The following is a 20,740-nucleotide window of genomic DNA, read 5'->3' on the forward strand; positions in this document are numbered from 1 at the left end:
TAACCAAACACAAATAATGGAAAAAATGCTAATCTTCTATTTCAAAAAATTTAAATTTGAAATATTCCTGATGTATACAAAAAATTTGAACACAGAAACATAAAATTTAAAAATGTTGATCATTTATAATTTTTTATTCCTATATTTATAAAATGTTAAAAATGTATTAAAAGTTATTCCTGATGTATACCATAAATGTAAAATGTGCATGAAAAAGTAGTCATCAACCACAATTGTTTAAAAATGTTAGTCATCTATTTAAAAAATGATAAAAAAATGTTCATGATGTATACATAAAATGTACCAATGCGCATGAAAATGTAGACATGGTTGAAAAAACAAATTAAAGCAGTGAAAACCAAAGAAATGGAAGAATGAAACAAAAGAAAACTCAAAATAAAACCCGAAGAAACCCATGAGAAAATGAAGAAGAAAAAAAATGAAAGAGAAACGAAGAAAACTAAGAAAGAATAAAAAAAGGTAGAAAATAGAATAGAAAAAACCAATATAATGGAGAAAGGAACAAAAGAAAAGCCAAATAAGAAAGGTAAACCAATAAAAAAGAATAAAACAAACAAAATAATGAAAGACAATGGAGAAACAAAAAACAAAAAAACTCGTGAAGAAACAAAAACGGACGAAAAAAATAAAAATAAAAGCATGAGCAAAACTCAGAGAGCGAATGAAGCGTGCCTGAGCGAGCTAGCCGCGAGCGTGCAGAAACGTGTCGTCCTATATTACTGTACTCCCTCTGTTTATAAATATAAGTCTTTCTAGAGATTTCAATATGAACTAAACACAAATACATATAGACATAGTTTTGAGTATAGATTCACTCATTTTGCTCTGTATGTAGCCCATATTAGAATCTATAAAAATACTTATATTTAGGAACGGAGGGAGTACATAGCATGGGAAATCCTTTAGCGAGACAGAATGTAGTCTCGCACTAAGCGAGATATAGCTCTCGCGCAATCACGGATCGGTTAGCCATCATGGTAATGTGGCCCAGCCGAGCCGTGGCCTGTGGGTTATCCATCCATTGATCCACATAAGAAGAGGAGAGAAAAAGGCATGACGGCTAGACCTAGATCGCACTCCCCATCCCCATCCCGCCGCCGCCGCCGCCGCCGCTCATCCAACAACGCCAGCTTCAATTAGTCCGACGGAATAAGTTCTGTTCCAGGTATTATGGAAGTATCTTCTGTAACGCCAGGAGAAGATCAAATACTACTATAATCTAATTCGTGGTCTCTGTTTTGTAGGAGTGGGGAGAATCAAAATGAAGGCGCGGCAGTTCTTGAATGTGGTGATGCAGAGGTCTGGCGGTGGCAGCTTGTACACGGTGAGCCGCATCAAGGCCGGGGAGCAACTCTTCTACCGGTCCACGGCGGAAGCAAAGGCAGCGGCAGCAGCAGCAGCGCAACCCAAGGAGGGGAATACGACGCTGCCATCATCAGCCGTGGCGCCACCATGGACGGAGAACATCTCGCGGATGCCTCCGCCCAGGCTCAGATTGGAAGCATACCGCTTAGACGGCCCAAGGCTCGATTTTTTGCCCTTCTACGGACAAGGCAGGGGCGATGGTAAGATCCTCTCCATGGACTCGGCGGGCAACACCATCCTCTGCAACGCCGTCAGCGGCTCCATCCAGCCCGTTCCCTGCCTTAACGAACCCAAGGGGGACAGCCCCGTCTCCTTGTCTATCACTCGTGCGGACACCTCCCATCAAGCCTTGTACGTTATGGACAGGTTTCCCGCTGCTCGCAATGCTTTCATCTTCGAAGCCCTCATCTACGGCAAGAATAGCTGGGAGTGGCACCGGCTCCCTCGGCCGCCCTACGTCAACAACCCAGCCTATAACTGCACAGCCATCCAGTCCTACATGTTGCTTCGTGATGGCTCGACCATCTGCATATCCTCCGCTGGGCCAAGCTCCATCGGCACCTACTGCTTCGACACGGTTAGCTGCACCTGGGAAAAGGCTGGCCGCTGGACCCTGCCATTCCATGGACGGGCTGAGCATGTCCCTGAGCTTTGCAGTCTCTGGTTCGGCATGGCCGGCAACAGCGCCAACAACTTGTGCGCGCTGGACCTCTCCAACCTTGGCAGGGCTCCCAAGTTGCTGCATAACTGGCAGGTCCTCGACACGCCTCATGGATGGGTGCAGATAAGGGGTAGCCTGCTGTACCTTGGAGCCGGCAGGTTTTGCATCTTCAAAAGTTTTGACACCGGGGAGCAAGACGCTCAGGGTAATCCCAGCAACACAGCGGCTGTGCTTACCGGTGTGGAGGTAGTCCACAGAGGATCATCTGAACTCCAAATGATCAAGCACAAGTCATTTATCAGCTATGCCGGCATCCAGTGTGTTCTTTAAGTCACCAAGGCTTCGGCTAATCCTCTCCCCAAGGTGATGGGAGGGGATTTAGTGGGGTTTTGGCTTGCGGATTTCATTCCGCTCAACCCCTTGCAATCTCCAGCAAACTGAACCGAACAAGCCCTAAAGTTTAAGGGATAAAATAAGCTGTCAGCCTGTCCCTTTCTACTTTGCAGCAGCCAGATCAACATGGATGTAACTTGTGCATTCCTTCCTATATGTATTACTCTTCCAAGTTTATAAACTAGTAAAGTTGCCTGGCGGGCAACATCTTTAAACAATGAATTATTATTCCTCTATTATCTCTAGAACTTTGTTGAAGTATTTGTTGAGAAGCATTCAAAGATATGTTAAATCTGCTTGTCAGAGAAAAGAAGATATGAAAATATTTTTTTTGGCTCTTGTTCCTTATACCAATTTTACTTGCGTACTAACTCCTCAGATCATCAGGGCACTCTCTAGCGTCTCTTTGTTTTCTCTATGAGAGATGCAGTTCCATGCAGCCTGCTAACAGTAGGGAATCACAACGAAGCGAATCGGTTGTCAGCAGATAGGGCACGCCACTGGCGCCACCCCTGGTCCCCGCACCCCCCCGTAACTTGCTCGTCCCGGTGTGTGCTGCCTTTCTATCTCCCTAGGCACCACCCCTGCTCCCTGCTCTAAGAAGCCGGCGGAGAAGGAGGACAAGAATCCGGCGTGGGTTAGATGAGGAGGATAAGAATCCGGCGAGAAAGGAGGTGAAAGTACATGCCTGATCCTCTCTCCCACCTATGGTTAGAGATTGCACATTATTAGAATGAATTGAGGATGAAGTATTTTCGTTTGATACTGCCTTCTGATTCAATGTGTTGTGTTCAGTTCTTTCCAAGTAGTGTTGATTCTTCAATGAAGTCACTGGGGTATTTTGATAACTAAATAAAAAATAGCCACTCTCTTAGAAACATCAGGATCAAATGAAATGTCCTAGCCTGTTCTGTACTGGACCAGCGACTAATTTGTAAAGCTTCTACATATGCTTGTGTACTATTACCTCCGTTTGGAAACACATGACGTGGTTTTAGTTCAAATTTGAACTCAAATTTGAACTAAAACCATGTCATGTTTCATGCGCGATGACCCTATTTTCTGCAGATTCAAACAAGTGGCAGATTCAAACATGCGCGATGGAGAACCAAGCAGAAGCAGATTCAAACAAGTGAGAATAACATTTTCAATTTTGTGTTGGATTCCTCTCTTTTCTTGCAAATGAGTGACCCTATTTTCTGCACTTGTGCATTCTACAGAGAATGTATTGCCCACTTGGATACCGCAGCTTGGCATGAAGTTCAACACCCTAGATGAGGCTTGGAAATTTTGGGGATATTACGGAGGAAGGATGGGGTTCAGCATCAGAAAAAGGTATTAAAACAGAAGCAAATTTGATGGGAAAGTTACCTCCTGCAAATATGTTTGTTTCAAAGTGGGTAAAAAGGCAGTAGACAAAAGATATAATGTTGTTAAGAATCCAACAGCTGAGACTAGAATTGACTGTAGAGTTCGTATGACCCTTTCAATAAATCGTGAAGCTGGTAACTGGGCAATATCTGATCTTTTTCTTGAACACAATCACACACTTCAATTGCCAGAAGCATGCCACCTATTGCTATGAAAGAGAATGATCTTTGAAGTGCAGGCTTTTGAAATTGAATGTGCTGACGACTCTGATATTGCACTAAAAGCTGCTCATGAGTTTGCTAGTTGACGGGTTGACGGATCATCTAACCTGAGCTACACTCCTCGGGATCACAAGAATCATTTGAGAACTAAGCATCAAAGGGACCTTAAGTATGGTGAAGCGGGTAGCATGTTGAAGTATTTTCAAGACAAAGCTGCAGAGAATCCAGCATTCAAATATGTTTTACAGCTGGACTGTGATGAAAAATAACAAACATTTTTTGGGCTGATGCTAAGGTGATAATTGATTAAGCTCATTTTGGCGATGTCATGACCTTTGACACCACTTTTGGAGCAAATAAGGAACATAGGCCATTTGGTGTGTTCGTTGGATTCAACCATTTTAGAGAAACTGTTATCTTTGGTGCTTCTCTCCTCTATGATGAGACATCTGAATCTTTTGAATGCTTGTTTGATTCTTTCTTATTAGTACATAGTGAGAAGCATCCTAGAACCATATATACTGAATCAAGATTGTGCAATGGGAAAGACAGTTGGGTATGTTATTCTTGAATCACGACATGGATTATGTACACATTTATCTAGTTATGTGGACAAAGAATCTTGCAGATTTCAGTGCTTGCATGTATCAACATGGGCACCAAGAAGAATTTGAGGAAGCATTTGAAAATCTGAGGGCTCAAGTGCCAGCACAAACTTGGTTCGGTAGTATTTACAAAGTAAAAGAGAAGTGGGAAAAATGTTTCATGATAAATGCATTTACCTTGGGTATGCAGAGCATGCAGCTAAGTGAGAGTCTCAACAATGACTTGAAGCATCATCTGAAGTCAGATTTAGACGTTGTCCGGTTCTTTCAGGACTTCGAAAGAGCTGTCAAAAGTAAAAAGAGATGTTGAGGTCAATTCAGAGTTTGATTCCAGGAAGTACTTGCCAAGAATCAAAATGAAGACCCCAATGTTGATGCATGTTGGCCCACTTTATACTCCTACTATATTCGATTTTTTTCAAAAGGAATACCGGAGATCTATATCAGCATGCGCCGAAGCACTAGATGGACAATACAAATACATGGTTAAAATTGGATATCCTTTTGAGCATCCAATATTTGAAGAATAATGGGAAGTTACTGGTAACCCTTTGGAACAAACACCATCATGCACTTGTGATCAGTTTGATAGACTAGGGATATTGTGTGCACATGCTTTAAAAGTTCTTGACATGATGAGCATTAAGTTCCTTCCATCACACTATATTTTGAAGCGATGGACCCAAGAAGCACGAGCAGGATCTGTTAAGGATAGTCATGGAAGGATTGTGATTGCAGATCCAAATATAGAGACAGTTCTCCGCCACAATGGCCTATCACACAAATTTAATAACTTGGCAACTGAAGCATCACATTCTGAAGAATGTGTACTTTGATCGACAATACACTTGATAACCTTAGTAAGTGAAACGACGGTTGTTGAATGCGGAAGTGCCTCCGCCAGCATCAGACGATTTGTTGAATGCCAAAGTGACTCCTCTAAGCAACAACTGATTTGTTGGCTGCTGCTGCGCCTAAAAAAGAAGGAAGTTAACAAGGCAGCCAAAAATTCCAAAAGAAGGAAAAATTGGACTGAAAGGCAGTACAAAAGAAAGAAAACAGAGTTCAAGACAAAAGAAAATCATTCAACGGTGAAAACTCTGAATGAGGAAGACTTGCGTGGATATGAGCACATTACAAACTCCACTGAATTACTGAATATGCCTAGTGCCAGAGCCTCCACTGGAGGCATATATACTTAGGATATATTCTAATCATGATGCTTTGGAGAACATCAGAATCATTATTTTGTTGAACTTCTGTAGACTTCCAATTGTTGAACTTTTTTAGACCTTCAAGTTGTACGGGAAATATGAAACTTGTTCAACTTATTTAGTTTCTGGAAGATCCTTTTTTACTTCCTAGATAGATCAGTTTCTCCACGGATCAATCAAAATCAGCGACGATCTCAAACCAAATTTGGTGTATAAATCTTGATTGGGGAAATCACAAGCAGTGATACAGACAAAAGATATATAGGATTGTTTTGTTCCTGTGATACTGAATAAGTGCCAATAAGAAGGTTTCAGGATAGATTCACCTACGCCATATATAGCTTGAGAAGGCAGTAAAAATTCAGAAGGACATCACTGTCCAATGACGTTGCTGCGCTACCTTCTTCCCCGTGAGTTCGCCGCCTCCTCAGCCGTCCGAGTTCCTCCGTCTCCTGCTGGTTCTCCTCTGCACGAGCCCATCCAACCATGCCCTGTCCTCCGTGCGGCCCTATCTCTCGCTGCACCCATCAACTCGACCCAGCTCGCCCTCGCCCTTGATGGTGACCACGATGGTGACCAACGATGGCCTGAATAAAGGGAGGGGCAGCGGCGGCCTGAATCGAGGGCGAGGCAACAGCGGCAAGAAGTAGTACTGGAAAAAAGAGATCCATCGGATCTGATTTGTGCGGTGGATATGGGCTATGTTAGCGTCCTAACTTGGCAAGGCAAGTTAGAGGAGCCTGCTCCAGTACTCTGAATTTTTGAAGGAACCTGAAGGTTATGAGCATTACTCTTTGTTCTTGTAGGGATAGTGTATGCACATCTACTGCATTGATACAAAGATATTATCGCTCAGGATTTAGCAAAAGAAGATTTGTCTGAATGTTTGCGTAAGGTTGAGTTTCTGTGTATAAAATATTTATTCACAGTGAAATCTGAATGTGTATAACAGCGTTTGCCGAATACTACTTCCTTCGCACCGGCGTTCATTGATGTGCATATCCCGCCCGTCTTGCCGCATCATGATCGAACCAAACGCATTTTTGACCCAACACACCCACCTAGTAGCAGGAACTGTACCGAGCTGATCTGTTCCCCTGTTTCTGACCTAGCTGTGTTCGCTTCACAGGATTTTGAAACTTTTCCAGAGGATTGGAATGTCCATTCCATAGTTCTAATGCCCTTGGTAGCATTTGGATCAAAGAAAACATCTACCCCTGTAGAAAGGTTCGCTCATAGTGGTCATTCCAAAGGATTGTGTAAATCTGGTCTGGTCTCTTTTTTGAGCGGAGGCATGAGGCAGCCACCGTGCAAAGCTGAATAAAAAATTACTTTCACATGGCGGTGAGAGAAGCTAAACCGGCATGCAATGAATAAAATATAATATGTTATTGCATTACTAGTACGAACACAAGGTTTCCAATCAAACGAACACCTCTCCTTTTCCCTTTCGTCTGTTTTGGGTCACGCAAAATTGCACTGTACAACCAACTCCATTCATGCACTCCCCCTGTTCCGACATAGTTGTCGTTGGGGAACTTTTCCGACCAGGTGAAAACATGATAAACTACTAAACTACCCTCAATTTGAAATTCTTGTCGCCGGGGATCTTCATCTTACTCCATCGCTCCTCCCCTCCGCCAGGCTCCATCCCACTGCTGCACCTCCGGCGTCCGTCCGCGCCGGTCGCAGCTCCTCGTCGGCCACCTTCCTCCGCTCCAATCAAGAGCCCAAACTTGTACGCAACTCCCTCGCCATCCGCCACAGCCTCCAGCCGCCCGCGACTCCTGGCCGTCGCGCCGCCCGCGACTCCTGGCCTTCGCGCCGCCCATGCTCCTCCCCGCACCGACCAGCAGCAGCGCCGCCCGTGCTCCTCCTCCTCCTGCCTGAGCCTTCCAGCTCCTCGATTCAGGCACTGGAGCTCCGGATCCGGCCAATTGACCTCCGTCCGTGCTCCTCCCCGCACTAACCAACAGCAGCAGCAGTGCAGCCTGTGCTCCTCCTCCTGCCTCAGCCTTCCAGCTCCTCGATTCAGGCACTGGACCTCCGGATCCGGCCAATTGACCTCCGCCCGTGCTCCTCCCCGCACTGACCAACAGCAGCACTAGCGCTGCCTGTGTTGCTGTTTGAATTGATCCAAATTGTTAATCGCCAAAGAAATTGATCGCCGGAGTTGTACCACTTCTTCTCGCCACAGACAGAAATTGATCAGATGTGGTGATTGACCAGGACGTCTTCTCACCAGTCACAACAAGCTTGAATTGATAGCCAGAGCAATTTTGAATTGATCAGCAAGGAGCAGCCACTGTCCATCTGTTCACCTGTCAAAACTAGCAGATCAACAGTAGGAGCAAGGATCAGCAAGGAGCAGCAAGGATCAGCAAGGAGCAGAAAATTGGCAAATTAGCAGATCAACAGTAGGTGAGCTATTTATGTGCTCCATCTGCTACAAGAAATTCAGTGTACTCATGCTTGTAATTGTACTCTTGCAAACAAATTACTCCATGCTAGTACTCCAGATCATGATTAAGAACTCAAGAAAACAATGTTAGTTCTGGCACTAAGTGTGGCTCTGCATCTGTGAGATCACTTTTGGTGTTAGTATTGGGTCATGCAACTTCGGCTAGGATGTTCTTGGTTGCTTAATAACTTAACTAGATAGACATACTTAATGCAAAAAAAGCAGGCACAAAGATTTCTTATACTAACCATGTAGGATATGACACCAACACCAAATCCTTCAAGCAATCGTCCCATATACAGGAAAGAAGTGTCCTGTAAAACAAACGCCGACAAGCGCGACAGGTTCAGAAGCAGCAACAGCAAGTGGTGAAACTAAGCCTTTGGAAAATGCACTACTGTCATACTTTTGCGAAGGAGATGGCAAGCCAGCCGATGATGTTAGGAATAGCAGCAATCATACCACCATCCTAATCCTAATTTTAATTTTGCTCCTAGCTACTCCTAATTTTTAAGTACTCTACAGTAACAGAAAAGGTACTGAATTTTCTTAATTTGATCATACCACCATCTCAATGAATCAATGTTAATTAAAGGAGTACATTTTTTTAATTTTCAGTAGTACAAATCCCAACAACATCATCAGTCCAAAACATTAAGCTATTAACTGAATTTTGTGTGCATAACTGAATTTAACTGAAATTACATCTATCTCTGAAATTAATACCAACTGGTCCTTTGGTCTAAGTGGTGGTAATTCTTGAGTAAGTACATCCTTGACAAAGAGAAGAGAAGAGAGAAAAGATTCATTTATTTTTAAAAGTACTGATGCAAGCAGTAGAGTACACAAAACCTTCATTAGAGTATAAAAAAGTTTATGCAAGCATTAAAGGAACAGTTTCAGTTATTTTAATTAACTGGGAAAGTTCCGGCTAATTTTATTAAAGGAAAAGGTTGAGTTAATTTTAATTAAAATAAAAGAAGAGAAGAGAATAGCAGAGCAAGCAATGCTACTGCTCCAAGCTAATCTGACTGCAAATCATAAACTACTGCAAGCAGCTCCATGAAAAGAAGTACTGCAAGCAGGCTACTCCAAGCAGTACTACACTAAGTAATGTCACTTCAAGTAGTACTACACCAACTAATCTCTACTGATGTCATTTAAAGCAGTAATCTCTTCAACTAATCTCTACTGATGTCATTTACAGTATTTTTTGTAAACTGAATTTTTTGCCAAGGAAACAAAATTTTATAGCTTCAGGCCTAAGTACAGAATAGCTTCAGGAGCAAAGGAAAAGAAAAACATACCCAAATTTCTGAAGTGTTTCAGGCATCTCCCAACAATCTGGACGGGCAAAAAGGGAGTTTTATTCTCGTCTATGAAATTCATACCAACAATTCTTCCTTCCAAATCAATCAGAAGACCACCAACGAAAATCTGAAGAAAATGGTACCAATGTTAACAAGTACTTATTCAATAAGATCCATACAAAGAATGTGAGCACTTATAGAGCTCAGCATGTCGAAAGAGAAACTGAATGTTGTACACCTCAGCATGTCGTCCCTTTTCGACCAAATTATCTACAGAAACATTGTACATTCAGTTTTCAGGCAAAAATGTCCAGAGATAATTAAGATACAGAAAACTAATTATGGCTGGTAATGTTTCATTAACCTAGGAAACTAATTCTTGCTTTGACAGTAAACGGACAACAATTGACCATAATAATATTGTCTTTCTTGCTTTGACAGTAAACAGACAGCAATTGACTAATTCTTGCTTTGATAGTAAACATACAACAATTGACAGTACACAGACTGAATTTATATGTACTTCTTCTTCTTCTTCTTCTTGTACTTCTACTTCTACTTCTACTTCTACTTCTACTTCTACTTCTACTTCATCTTACATATTCATATCTTCAGGAGAAAATGGATCTCCCAGACCTCAACTTCACTCCACCTGCAGAAGATGTGGATGAAAATGCAGAAAATGAAATGGAAGGACATGTAGGAGATGATATGGAAGGAGATGCCGGAGAGGGAATGGAAGGAGATGAAATTGTTCAAAATCCAGGTACAGTTACACTTGATCATTCCATCATTTCATCACTTGATCAGTCCATCACTTCATCACTTGATCATTTCATTTAATCATTTCTTTGTTGTATGTCTTGGTGCAGGTGCTGGACAAGTTGGTAGAAAAAATAAAACCCTCAATGACCAGCAAAAATTTGCTGCTTATGTAGCATTGCATACACTGTGTATGAGTAGAGGAGGCACTTTTAAGAAAACCGATACGCAAGATATTGCAAATTTTTTTGCAGTGGGTGTTTGGAATATACAAAGAATTTGGAGGAAAGCAATGTTGCAAATTCAACAAGGTCAAGAGGTAGATGTTGCCGATCAGAGAAAAGGAAATTCTGGAAGAAAGCCTAAGGACATTAACCTAGAAAAAACCCTAACAATCCCATTAAATAGGAGGTCTACTATTAGATCACTAGCCTGGCAACTGGGATGTAGCCCTACTACACTTCATAGAAAGTTCATGCTAAATTTGATTAGGAGGCATACAAACTGTGTGAAGCCGGCTTTAAAGGAAAAGAATAAGATGGATAGGATGAATTTTTGTTTGTCGATGCTTGATGAGGCAACAACAGCAACTGCGAGGCCTAAGTTCAAGACTATGCATAACGTTGTCCATATTGACGAGAAGTGGTTTAACATGACAAAGAAGAATAGAACATATTATCTGCTAGATGGGGAGGAAGAGCCTACGAGGCCTATACACGGCAACTGTATTGGCAAGGTGATGTTTTTAACGGCCGTTGCTAGGCCAAGGTGGGACAGCGAAGGAAACATGACCTTCTCTAGGAAAACCGGTATCTGGCCATTCGTGAAAGAAGTTCCTGCTCAGAGGAGAAGCGACAACAGGCCCAGAGGTACAATAGAGACAAAGTCAATAAAGGTCGATAGAAAAGTGATGAGGGAGTTCCTGATAGAGAAAGTCTTGCCAGCGATACAAGCAGTTTGGCTGGAAAGTGATGCTGGGACAGACCATCTACATTCAGCAGGATAATGCTAAGCCCCATATCTTGCCAGATGACCAGGAATTTCTAGCAGCTGTCGCAAAAACTGGACTTGACATTAGATTAGTACAACAGCCTGCCAACAGTCCTGATTTGAATGTGCTTGACCTTGGGTTTTTCAACTCGCTGCAATCGCTGACAGATTGTCTGAGTCCTAAAACACTACAAGACCTTATTGCAGGTGTTTTGGAGGAATTTGAAGGCTATGATGTTTACAAGCTCAACAGAATTTTCCTAACTCTACAAATGTGCATGATTGAGATCATGAACCATGCGGTGGGAAATGCGTATAAAATACCACATGTTAACAAGGAAAGGCTTGAGGGTCTTGGGCAGCTACCTCCAAGACTAACATGCCTGAAAGAGGTTTACACGAATGCCCTATACAACTTAGAGGTAATGGGGAGGGTTCAGTGATGAGGCTTGTTCGGATGCTTGAGATGAGGCTTGTTCGGATGCTTGAGATGAGGCTTGTTCCGATGCTTGACATGAGGCTTGTTCAGATGCTTGAGATGAGGCTTGTTCCGATGCTTGACATGAGGCTTGTTCAGATGCTTGAGATGAGGCTTGTTCCGATTCTTGACATGAGGCTTGTTCAGATGCTTGAGATGAGCTTGTTCAGATGCTTGAGATGAGGCTTGTTCCGAGGCTTGACATGAGGCTTGTTCAGATGTGGAGTATGTGTAGTTCCTTGAGATGAGACTTGTGCGGAGTGCATCCCATGTGAAATTACTCCATATGTGTAATACTCCATTTTGTGAGGCTTGTATGTGTAACTCCATTTTGTGATCATTTTTACTCCATATTTTTTTTCCATTTTGTGAGACTTGTATGTGTAATTCATTTGCTTGTGTGGAGTACTCCATTTAAATGAAAGAGAAGAGAAGAGAGTAGTAGGAGACAAGATGAGTGAATTTAGAGATGATAAGATAATTTAGAGAAGAAGAGAAAGATAATTTAGAGAAGAAGAGAACAAGCAAAGTAGTAGGAGAGGAAATGAGTGGGAGAGGAGAGGAGTATGGAGGGCACAAGGGAAGTACACTAAACTACAGATGCAAGAAGAGAAAGAGAAGAGAGAAGAAGAGAGAAGAGAAGTCCTGCTGTAACTGAAAAAGTTTCAGTTAAGTAACTGAAAAAATTCAGTTAATGAACTGAAACTTACACCAAACTATTGCTGTCCTACACTAAACTACTAATGTCCTACACTACTGCAAGTGCTATACTACTGCAAGTCAGCAACTGTTAAATTAACAAAAAAAGTTTCATTTAGTTTTACTTAAAGGAAAAGATTCATTTTAAGCTAATGTACCAAGTCAACAGAAGATTCATGACAAGATTAACAGTAGCAGAAGCTTCATGTGCTAAAATCTGAAGCTTCATGTGCAAAATTGCAGAATTTGCAAAACTGAAAATGTGATTTAGAAAATAAATAGCAGTGGAAACACGGGCCTCATTGCAGAATTTTGGAGCAGACTACTGAAAAGAGAAGAGAAAGAGAAGAGAAGCGAAGGGAAGAGAGCGAGAGTAGAGAAGAGAAGAGTAAGAGAAGATAAGAGAATTCTTCGCACTGCTCCTCTTCCTACTCCAAGAACTACTCCTACTCCTAACAGAAAGAAATTAAGTTAATTAACTTAAAAAAGTTTTTTCAGTTAATTAACAGGAGTAGTTCTAAGGTGCAGAGTAGTTTCAGTTATTTAACAGGAGTAGTTTTAAGGTGCATAGTAGTTCTAAGAACTACTCCTACTCCTAAATTTAATTTACTAAAGAGAAGAGAAGTGAGTAGAATTACTCAAAGCCTTGCTAAACAGCAAATCCTATACTCCAGCACATAAAAGTTCCTACAGAGCAAGCAATTGGCTTTCTTCCAATTAGCTTGATACTCCACAGATTAGGTTGCAGCAAAAATGCACTACAGAGCAAACAATTACTCCAAACAAGCACTATTGATCAGCATCCTACTCCTGAAAACAAGCACTACTTGCACTTACAAATTCGGTGTTAATTACTGTACAGTAACACTGATCATGGGAGTACAAAAGGTTTCAGTTAATTTAAATTAACTGAAAAGGTGTAATTTATTTTCAATTACTGGACAGTGCAATTGAGAGTTTATTTACTGTCATTATTTAAGTTGCGATACAAACTATATGTGCATCCAAAAGAATTCGGCTATGAGTATCCGCTTACTAAGATTCGGTGTATCTTTTTCCTGAAGTTCAGCCAACTGTTCTTTTCCTGAATGCTCACCTGCAGCAGCAACATTGCACAAAGAGGCGAATTCAGTCAAGTGCAGAGACGAGTCAGAGGCAAATTCAGTCAACATTTGCACAAAGAACTGTTGTCTCATGTAACTACAGAGGCCAGAGCGCCCTCATCGCCAACCAGGACCAGTCTGTACCTTTGTTTGCACGGGAGTGGTTGTCGTCCGCTTCGGCGAGCATCGCTGCCATGGTCCTGCAGTAGAGCATTCGCATAAGAGCAGAGCAGAGGGCAGCTGCTGCTCCCCATGTTCTCTTCTTCAGTCTTGAAATTGAGAGAGCAAGCAGCAAGAGGGGATGATTGCTGAAATTACCCACAAACGACAGGCGATTCAGTAGAAATTCGCAGCTGGAGGCTGGCCGAATCGGCTCTGCCCCAAAAAATTTCATGGAGAGAGGGAGAGTAGTGAACTGACCTGGAGCTGGATCTGGACAGAGGAGGTCAGAACTGGCCATGGCGCTCCTCCCTCCGACAGGCTCTCCGTCTTCCTCGGCGGTGGCAACGGCATGACGAGAGCGAAGAGGACTACACAAAGTAAGAGCGGCCGGCACCACCCCCCTATTCCCACTGCTCTGGTCCAGCACCACTGCTCCAATCCAAAACTGCCCTCCTCCTCCCGCTGCTCCAACACGGATCGAGCACCGCCGCCCACAGATCGAGCACCCCGGCTGGTAAAAATTTCACCTTTGACCGACGAGGGGGAGACGGGTTGCTAGTTTTAGGGGTGGCGAGGAGCAAGGCGGCAGTGAGGAAGACACCGACGAGAGGGAGAGGGTGGTGACTGGCCGGCGGCACAAAGGATCTGGACGGGGAGGAGCGAGTGGTCGTCGGGAGAGAGTGTTGGCCGGGAGAGAGCGTGTGGTCGGGGAGAGAGCGAGTGCGAGTGCAAAAGGGGAAATGGGAGAAATACCATAACGTGACAAAAAATGAACTGACAATCCCCGACGACAACTATTTCGAAACAGAGGGAGTACTTTTTTATATTCTTTTGCTTTTCTGACCTGTATACCCAACGGGGCCTCATGATTCATTTATGAGACACGCTCTGAAGTCTTCTCTGCAGCAATTATTAGTTATCGACCAGCCCATGCCAACAGCACACTACCCACTAGCACCCGAAGCTTTAGAGCAACGCTAGCAGATATGCTATATTCTCACCGGCCCTTATAATTTCGGCGGTTTTATCTTTTTGGCCTTTTTGGCCCCAAACAAGTCCAGTAAAAATCATCCGACCGTTAAAAAAATATACTAGCGGTCTACAAATTGCCCCCTCCGTAGCTATATCTATGGGTCTGGGCATTTTAGGGTTCGCTTCCTGCATACGCTCCGCCCCTCCGCCTTCTCCTTTGTTTTCTCCGGCGAGCGATTCCGCCCATTTCTTTCCTTTCCCCACAGATCCATGGCCGGAGGTGCTTGCGGGCATGGGGGCCCCCCGCCGCCGCGCAAGCTCCCCCGGCATGACATGGAGACCGGCAGCTCTTGCTTCCACGAGCTTGACGAAGCGCTTTTCCCGCACACCAAGAGGTGCTCAGACACGGATGAGGAGCTGCTCGTCACGCAACGCGTAGAGGCGGCCGGAGAAGATGGCACAACAGAAAGGCTCGCCGTCACCAAGGAAGGCCATGTGCACACCCATGCTTGCTGGAGGTCGGCGGAGGCGTTCTACCTCGGCGTCGAGGACTGATGAGCCAGCCTTCCTTAGGTTAAATTTAGTTTGATCTATGCTATTTATGCTATGTACTATGATTTATGATGAACTCCGGTTGTGTTTCTCAAACTTTTTAGCGCGAACTAGATTTTAAATATGCATTATGTTTTAGCTTATCTGTTCTGCCGGCTACCCTGAGATCGCGCAAAATTGTTTTAGGAAGAGCCGTATACTATCTTTGCGGCACACAATTTTGGACATCTGCTAGAGTTGCTCTTACACGTGTGGACACGAACTAGCTAGTCACACAAATAAGCCCACTCAACGGGGCGTTTTGATCATCACTAGTGATCAAAACATTTATTTACAGAGGGAGTATAATTTGTTCCGGCCACAGTGAAAGGATCGATATGGTTGACTAGAGGGGGGGGTGAATAGGCAACTACCAATTTTTAGCTTTTCTTTACCAAATTAAACTTTGCATCAAAGAAGGTTGTCTAGATGTGCAGCTAGGTGAGCAACCTATGTGATGCAACAACAATAAGCACACAAGCAAGCAAGGGAACAAACACTAAAGAGCATGCACAAGTGAAGGTAAGAGATAACCAAGAGTGGATCCGGTGAAGACGAGGATGTGTTACCGAAGTTCCTTCCTTTTGAAGGGAAGTACGTCTCCGTTGGAGCGGTGTGGAGGCACAATGCTCCCCAAGGAGCCACTAGGGCCACCGTATTCTCCTCACGCCCTCACACAATGCGAGATGCCGTGATTCCACTATTGGTGCCCTTGAAGGCGGCGACCGAACCTTTACAAACAAGGTTGGGGCAAACTCCACAACTTTATCGGAGGCTCCCAACAAGACCACGAAGCTTCACCACAATGGAATATGGCTCCGAGGTGACCTCAACCGTCTAGGGTGCTCAAACACCCAAGAGTAACAAGATCCACTAAGGATGAGTGGGGGAATCAAAAATCTCTCGGTGGAAGTGTAGATCGGGGCCTTCTCAGCCACTCCTGAGCAAATCAACAAGTTTGGTTGGCTAGGGAGTGAGATCGGGCGAGAACGGAGCTTGGAGCAATAATGGAGCTTTAATGGTGGAAGAGGTAGGTCAAAGGGGGGAAGAAGACATCCTTTTATAGTGGGGGAACAATCCACCCGTTACCCCCCACTCAGCCCCGCAGAGAGCGGTACTACCGCGGGGGCAGGGCGGTACTACCGCTCCATCTCAGCGGTACTGCCGCGCTACAGGAGAAGGGGCTGGGGCTGGGACCCAGAGCGGTACTACCGCGGAGGCAGGGCGGTAGTGTAGATCGCAAGCAGCACTACCGCCACTACTACTGCAGCTAGTACCGTAAAACCCGACACGAGAAAATGCGCACTAGAGTCGAGGCGGTAGGAACACGGAGCCACAGCGGTACTGCGGCTGAGGCCACCAGCGGTACTACCGCTCCGAGGAGCGGTACTACCGCTTGCTGAGCTTCAGCCGTACTACCGCTATACTGCAGCTCCGACACGAGAAAATGCGCACTCGAGTCGAGGCGGTAGGAACACGGAGCCGCAGCGGTACTACAGCTGAGGCCATAAAGCGGTACTACTGCTCCGAGGAGGGTACTACCGCTCCTAGGAGCGGTACTGCCGCTTAGTGAGCCTCAGCGGTACTACCGCTGTGGCCCGGTACTACCGCTGGGTCCAGGAAAAACCACAAAGGGAGAAGAGAGAGCTCCATAGAGACGGAGAGAAAACGGTGGGAGAGAGAAGAACGTGTACGTGTTGATTCCACCCAAACCATACCGAAGCAGATCCCCTCTTGATAGTACGGTGAGTACTACGAAACTTATTCCACCAACAAAGTCACGAAGGCAGCTACACCGTCTTGAGTAGAGCGCCGAGGGGAAATAATCATTGCGTGCCAAAGGATGAATATCTGAAAGAAACCAAAGCACCCGATTAGTCCGCAAATGCATTGTCATCAATCACCAAAACACCGTAGGGATAAATATGCCCTTACACCCAAACCCCATTATCAGTGGCGGAGCTAGGGGGACCAGCAGGGGCCCTGGCCCCTCCATGACATTGTACAATATGAATGATTTATTACTTAAGGCTAGTTTAGACATGATGTTTAGACACAATTAGCTTTCTTGGCCCCCTCTAAGTGACAATCACCATGTTCGGCCTCGTTTAAGCTCCAATCCTGCCTCCACCCCTGCCCATTATTGATGATAATCTACATGCTGGCGTTACGACGGCTAGGAGAAAACACTCGAACATGCGGAAGCAGCTCCCCTGACGTACTGCACATGCCGTTGGGGGCACTGACGTGTGGGCCTAATTCCCAGTGGGCCCGCCTGTCAGTGGCCGAACGGTACCCTGCCGCACGGCAGAGGATCCTCGTCCCGAACAAGCTGGCACAATCTCGCGAAAACGGTAGCTTGTGTGAATACATTGAATGCTCAACACTTCGTTGAAGTTTTGCCCTGCAGTTCCAGCATACACGCTGCGTTTTCGGCCGCACTGTTTGTCGACCCAAAACCTTCCAAACACACGAGCCAATGGATGGCTAGGAGGAGAGTGGCATACTCAGCCTATCAGAGCATCTACAACCGCACCTCTCAAAGCCGTCTCATACGCCCGGGCGGGCTGCCCGGTCACTGACCGGTCACGTTTTTTCGACCCAGACGAACGCCTCAAAGGGGCCTCAAATGCCCGGGCTGACCGACACCCCTCATATCCAGCCCAAATATGGGGCAGATATGGGGGCGCCCGGGCACACCCGCCACGTCGGGCCCGACCCATGCTGGCCCATCCGACCCCACTTATATTCCTCCCCATCCTCTCGCCGGAGCAAATCTTAGCCACTTCACTCCACTCCCCTCCGCCACCCGAGCTCACCTCCGGCGCTTTCCGTCCTTTTCCGCCATGGCAGGCAGCGGGTCAGACTCCGACCAATCCGGATCCGTCGGTTGGAGTGTCATCTCATGTGGGTTGGAGGAGGCAATGGTTGTCCACATTGCACTATGCTGCTCCCGGGAGGACAGCGCCCGGCAGACGGATGTATCCGTCCACCACGACGCCATAGCATCGGCTCACCGGGCACTCGCGTCCTCTGGTGCTGGATCCTCGCGGTCCCGGCCAGAACACCTGTCCTTTCCCATCACCGGTCGGGCAGAGTATGAGTTCCATCAGGAACGGGTGGCCCGCTGTGGGAAGGAGAGGATAAGGGCCGCCGAGGCCCGTATAGCGGCGGAAATGATCGCGACAGAGGCGGCTGATGCGGCGGGGCGGGCGGCCGCAGAGGAGGAAGCCATCCGCGCCCGCATTTTGAAGAAACGATAGCGGAGGAACACGCGCGCCCTCGCCCGAGAGCAGAATCGGGCGGACCGTGCCATGGCCGGGCTGCCACCGAAGGAGGAGAAGGAGGACAGCTCCGGCGAGGATAGCTCCGGCGACGAGCAGATCCGGCTCGATCTGTACTGCGTTTTCGACCGGTACTTCTGCGAGAAGGATGACAAGGGCGCCGGGAAGGGCAAAGGCAGCCATGGATGAACTCCACCATAGCCAAACATGCCAAATTTTGGTAGTCCGATGTCATGTTAACTGTAGTGCGATGGAGTAGCCGGACGATGCATGTGCGTTGACGTAGTGGCATGAGTTTGTATGGATCTGAGATATGGTAATTGAGGTGTTCGGATGTGGATTGCATTTTGAGGAGCGCCCGGTCAGTTCCCGCAGACGCGTCCGGGTGCGTCTGCAGGCGTTTGAGGGGTCGGATTTGCCAAGTCCGGCTGTAGATGCTCTCAGGGTTTAAATCATGGTGCTCGCATTATTTTTGAATTTATTTCAGGATTTTTGGTGATGCGTGTTCAGTGAAAGGAGACGTTCCCGTCGACTACAAGGTGTCCGTGGTGACTTTGTTAATCTTAAGATGATATGCCGGTGCATTATCTCGGATGTATTTATAGGGATAGGGTCTGCATGTGTGTTATAGGGAAGAGTGCATGCGCATATATATGAGCGTTTGTGTATATATTGTGTTCTAAAAAATCCCCATCCAAACTATGCCCCGCCGCAGGCCCCATCAGATACTCCACCTTGTACAGGTGCTAAGCCTGTAACATATGCAAAAATCGGACGTGGCAACTCAATTAAGGAGGAGAGAGAGCGAACCGGTAAGGCCTGTTGGGGAACGTTGCATAGGAAACAATAATTTTCCTACGCTCAAGATCAATCTAGGAGATGCACATGTACGAGTGGAGAGATTGGATCTACAGACCATTGTAGATCGCTAAGCGGAAGTGTTAACAAACGCGGTTGATGTAGTCGAACATCTTCACGACCCAATCACAATCCGTCCATGAACTCCCAATCAATCGTCGAAAGGACGGCACCTCCGCGTTCAACACATGTACGACTTGATGACACCTTCACCTCCTTGATCCAGTGAGCGATGGTGAAGTAGTAGCTCGAGTTCTTCGGCAGCACGACCGCGTTGTGGCGGTGGTGGTGGAGCGATCTCAGCAGGGGCTTCGCCAAGCCTAGCGGAGAAGGAAACTACGAGGGAGAGGAAGGGCAACACCATGGCAATGATGGGTTCGGCTGCCCTCCCTCTACACCTCTATATATAGGGGGAAGGGAGGAGGGGGGCTCCCTAGGGTTTCCCCTAGGGGGTGCGGCGACCACCAGATGGGGGCGCCCCTATGGAAACCCTAGGGTGGCTTGGCCCCCAAGCCAAATGGGGCACCTAGCCCCTTGTGGGCTGGTGTATCCCCTTGCCTTGGCCCATGAGGCCCCCCAACACTTGCTGCCCCCCTGAAACTCTTCTCGGTTCTCTGATGAAATCCCGTACCTCCCGGAACACTTCCGGAATCCGAATCCCTTCATCTTACATATCAATCTTCACCCGCGGACCATTCCGGGGTTCCTCGTCATGTCCGGGATCTCATCCAGGACTCCGAACAACCTTCGGTCACGAACATAATAACTCAACTATACTTAGATCGTCACCAAACACTAAGGAGGTGTTTGTTTTGTCTAGTGGTAACGTAAACGTAAATGGAACCTGATTACAGACTGTAACAGCACCGGACTGGACAAACCCAATTTTGTTTGGTTCTACAGTGTAAAGGAAACATGTACCTAAACTTGAGATCTGCAGTAAGAGATTGATGGAGGAGGAAGAGATCGATTCGGAGATGGGCGGATGGGCCTTGCTACTCCTCGTACGCGGCTTCAATGGTCCACCCTCATCAGCGTCGAAGGCGGCTGGCGCGGTCGTTCCTGGCGACTGATGTGGCGAGGTCAACCCGGTGGCTGGACCAAGAAGAGAGGACCAAAGGTGGTTGAGGGGAGGTGGCAGCGCGGCGGCGCTGGACTGGACGGGAGGCGGCGGGGCGGCGGCGCGGGACTCGAAGGGAGGCGGCTGCGTAGACAGATC

General features: G+C 46.1%; 3 protein-coding genes across 28 annotated transcripts; 2 read left to right on the forward strand and 1 right to left on the reverse strand.

Moving 5' to 3' along the window:
• Positions 1 to 1,036: 1,036 nt before the first annotated feature.
• On the forward strand, positions 1,037 to 2,676 carry LOC125540114. The gene is made up of 2 exons (XM_048703700.1): positions 1,037 to 1,186; positions 1,266 to 2,676. The coding sequence occupies exon 2, from the start codon at positions 1,283 to 1,285 to the stop codon at positions 2,375 to 2,377; it is 1,095 nt and encodes a 364-aa protein (XP_048559657.1). The 5' UTR covers positions 1,037 to 1,186; positions 1,266 to 1,282; the 3' UTR covers positions 2,378 to 2,676.
• Positions 2,677 to 3,504: 828 nt separating this feature from the next.
• LOC125540115 lies at positions 3,505 to 11,641 on the forward strand. The gene is made up of 4 exons (XM_048703701.1): positions 3,505 to 3,518; positions 3,661 to 3,775; positions 10,238 to 10,388; positions 10,495 to 11,641. Exons 3-4 carry the CDS (start codon positions 10,244 to 10,246, stop codon positions 11,388 to 11,390), a joined length of 1,041 nt encoding a protein of 346 aa, XP_048559658.1. The 5' UTR covers positions 3,505 to 3,518; positions 3,661 to 3,775; positions 10,238 to 10,243; the 3' UTR covers positions 11,391 to 11,641.
• LOC125540116 lies at positions 7,222 to 14,586 on the reverse strand. 26 transcript variants are annotated; one of them, XR_007297204.1, is made up of 7 exons: positions 14,075 to 14,580; positions 13,648 to 13,962; positions 10,110 to 10,274; positions 9,861 to 9,892; positions 9,620 to 9,749; positions 8,561 to 8,626; positions 7,222 to 8,181 (listed from the first exon to the last, which is right to left on the reverse strand). XR_007297204.1 is itself a non-coding variant. In XM_048703703.1 (6 exons), the coding sequence occupies exons 2-6, from the start codon at positions 13,872 to 13,874 to the stop codon at positions 8,090 to 8,092; spliced, it is 390 nt and encodes a 129-aa protein (XP_048559660.1). In that variant the 5' UTR covers positions 13,875 to 13,962; positions 14,075 to 14,578; the 3' UTR covers positions 7,222 to 8,089. The 26 variants fall into 26 exon arrangements, 3 of the variants coding, with proteins under 3 accessions (XP_048559660.1, XP_048559659.1, XP_048559662.1); XR_007297206.1 differs by having other exon boundaries at positions 10,222 to 10,274; positions 14,075 to 14,578; XR_007297209.1 differs by having other exon boundaries at positions 10,222 to 10,274; positions 13,799 to 13,962; positions 14,075 to 14,575.
• Between the last annotated feature and the right edge of the window lie 6,154 nt (positions 14,587 to 20,740).

Source organism: Triticum urartu, chromosome 2 (assembly GCF_003073215.2).
Source record: "Triticum urartu cultivar G1812 chromosome 2, Tu2.1, whole genome shotgun sequence".
In the NCBI taxonomy this organism is placed as follows: Eukaryota; Viridiplantae; Streptophyta; class Magnoliopsida; order Poales; family Poaceae; genus Triticum; species Triticum urartu.

What these genes read in the sequence shown, in the direction of transcription:
- LOC125540115 (XM_048703701.1), top strand. Translation starts at nt 10,244, where the DNA reads ATGGATCTCCCAGACCTCAACTTCACTCCACCTGCAGAAGATGTGGAT. An exon ending in TGAAATTGTTCAAAATCCAG is followed by an intron (nt 10,389 to 10,494) that starts GTACAGTTACAC and finishes GTCTTGGTGCAG; the next exon opens with GTGCTGGACAAGTTGGTAGA.
- LOC125540114 (XM_048703700.1), top strand. Translation starts at nt 1,283, where the DNA reads ATGAAGGCGCGGCAGTTCTTGAATGTGGTGATGCAGAGGTCTGGCGGT.
- LOC125540116 (XM_048703702.1), bottom strand. Translation starts at nt 13,747, where the DNA reads ATGAGACAACAGTTCTTTGTGCAAATGTTGACTGAATTTGCCTCTGAC. An exon ending in AAAAGATACACCGAATCTTA is followed by an intron (nt 9,893 to 13,587) that starts GTAAGCGGATAC and finishes ATGTTTCTGTAG; the next exon opens with ATAATTTGGTCGAAAAGGGA. An exon ending in AAAAGGGACGACATGCTGAG is followed by an intron (nt 9,750 to 9,860) that starts GTGTACAACATT and finishes CATTTTCTTCAG; the next exon opens with ATTTTCGTTGGTGGTCTTCT.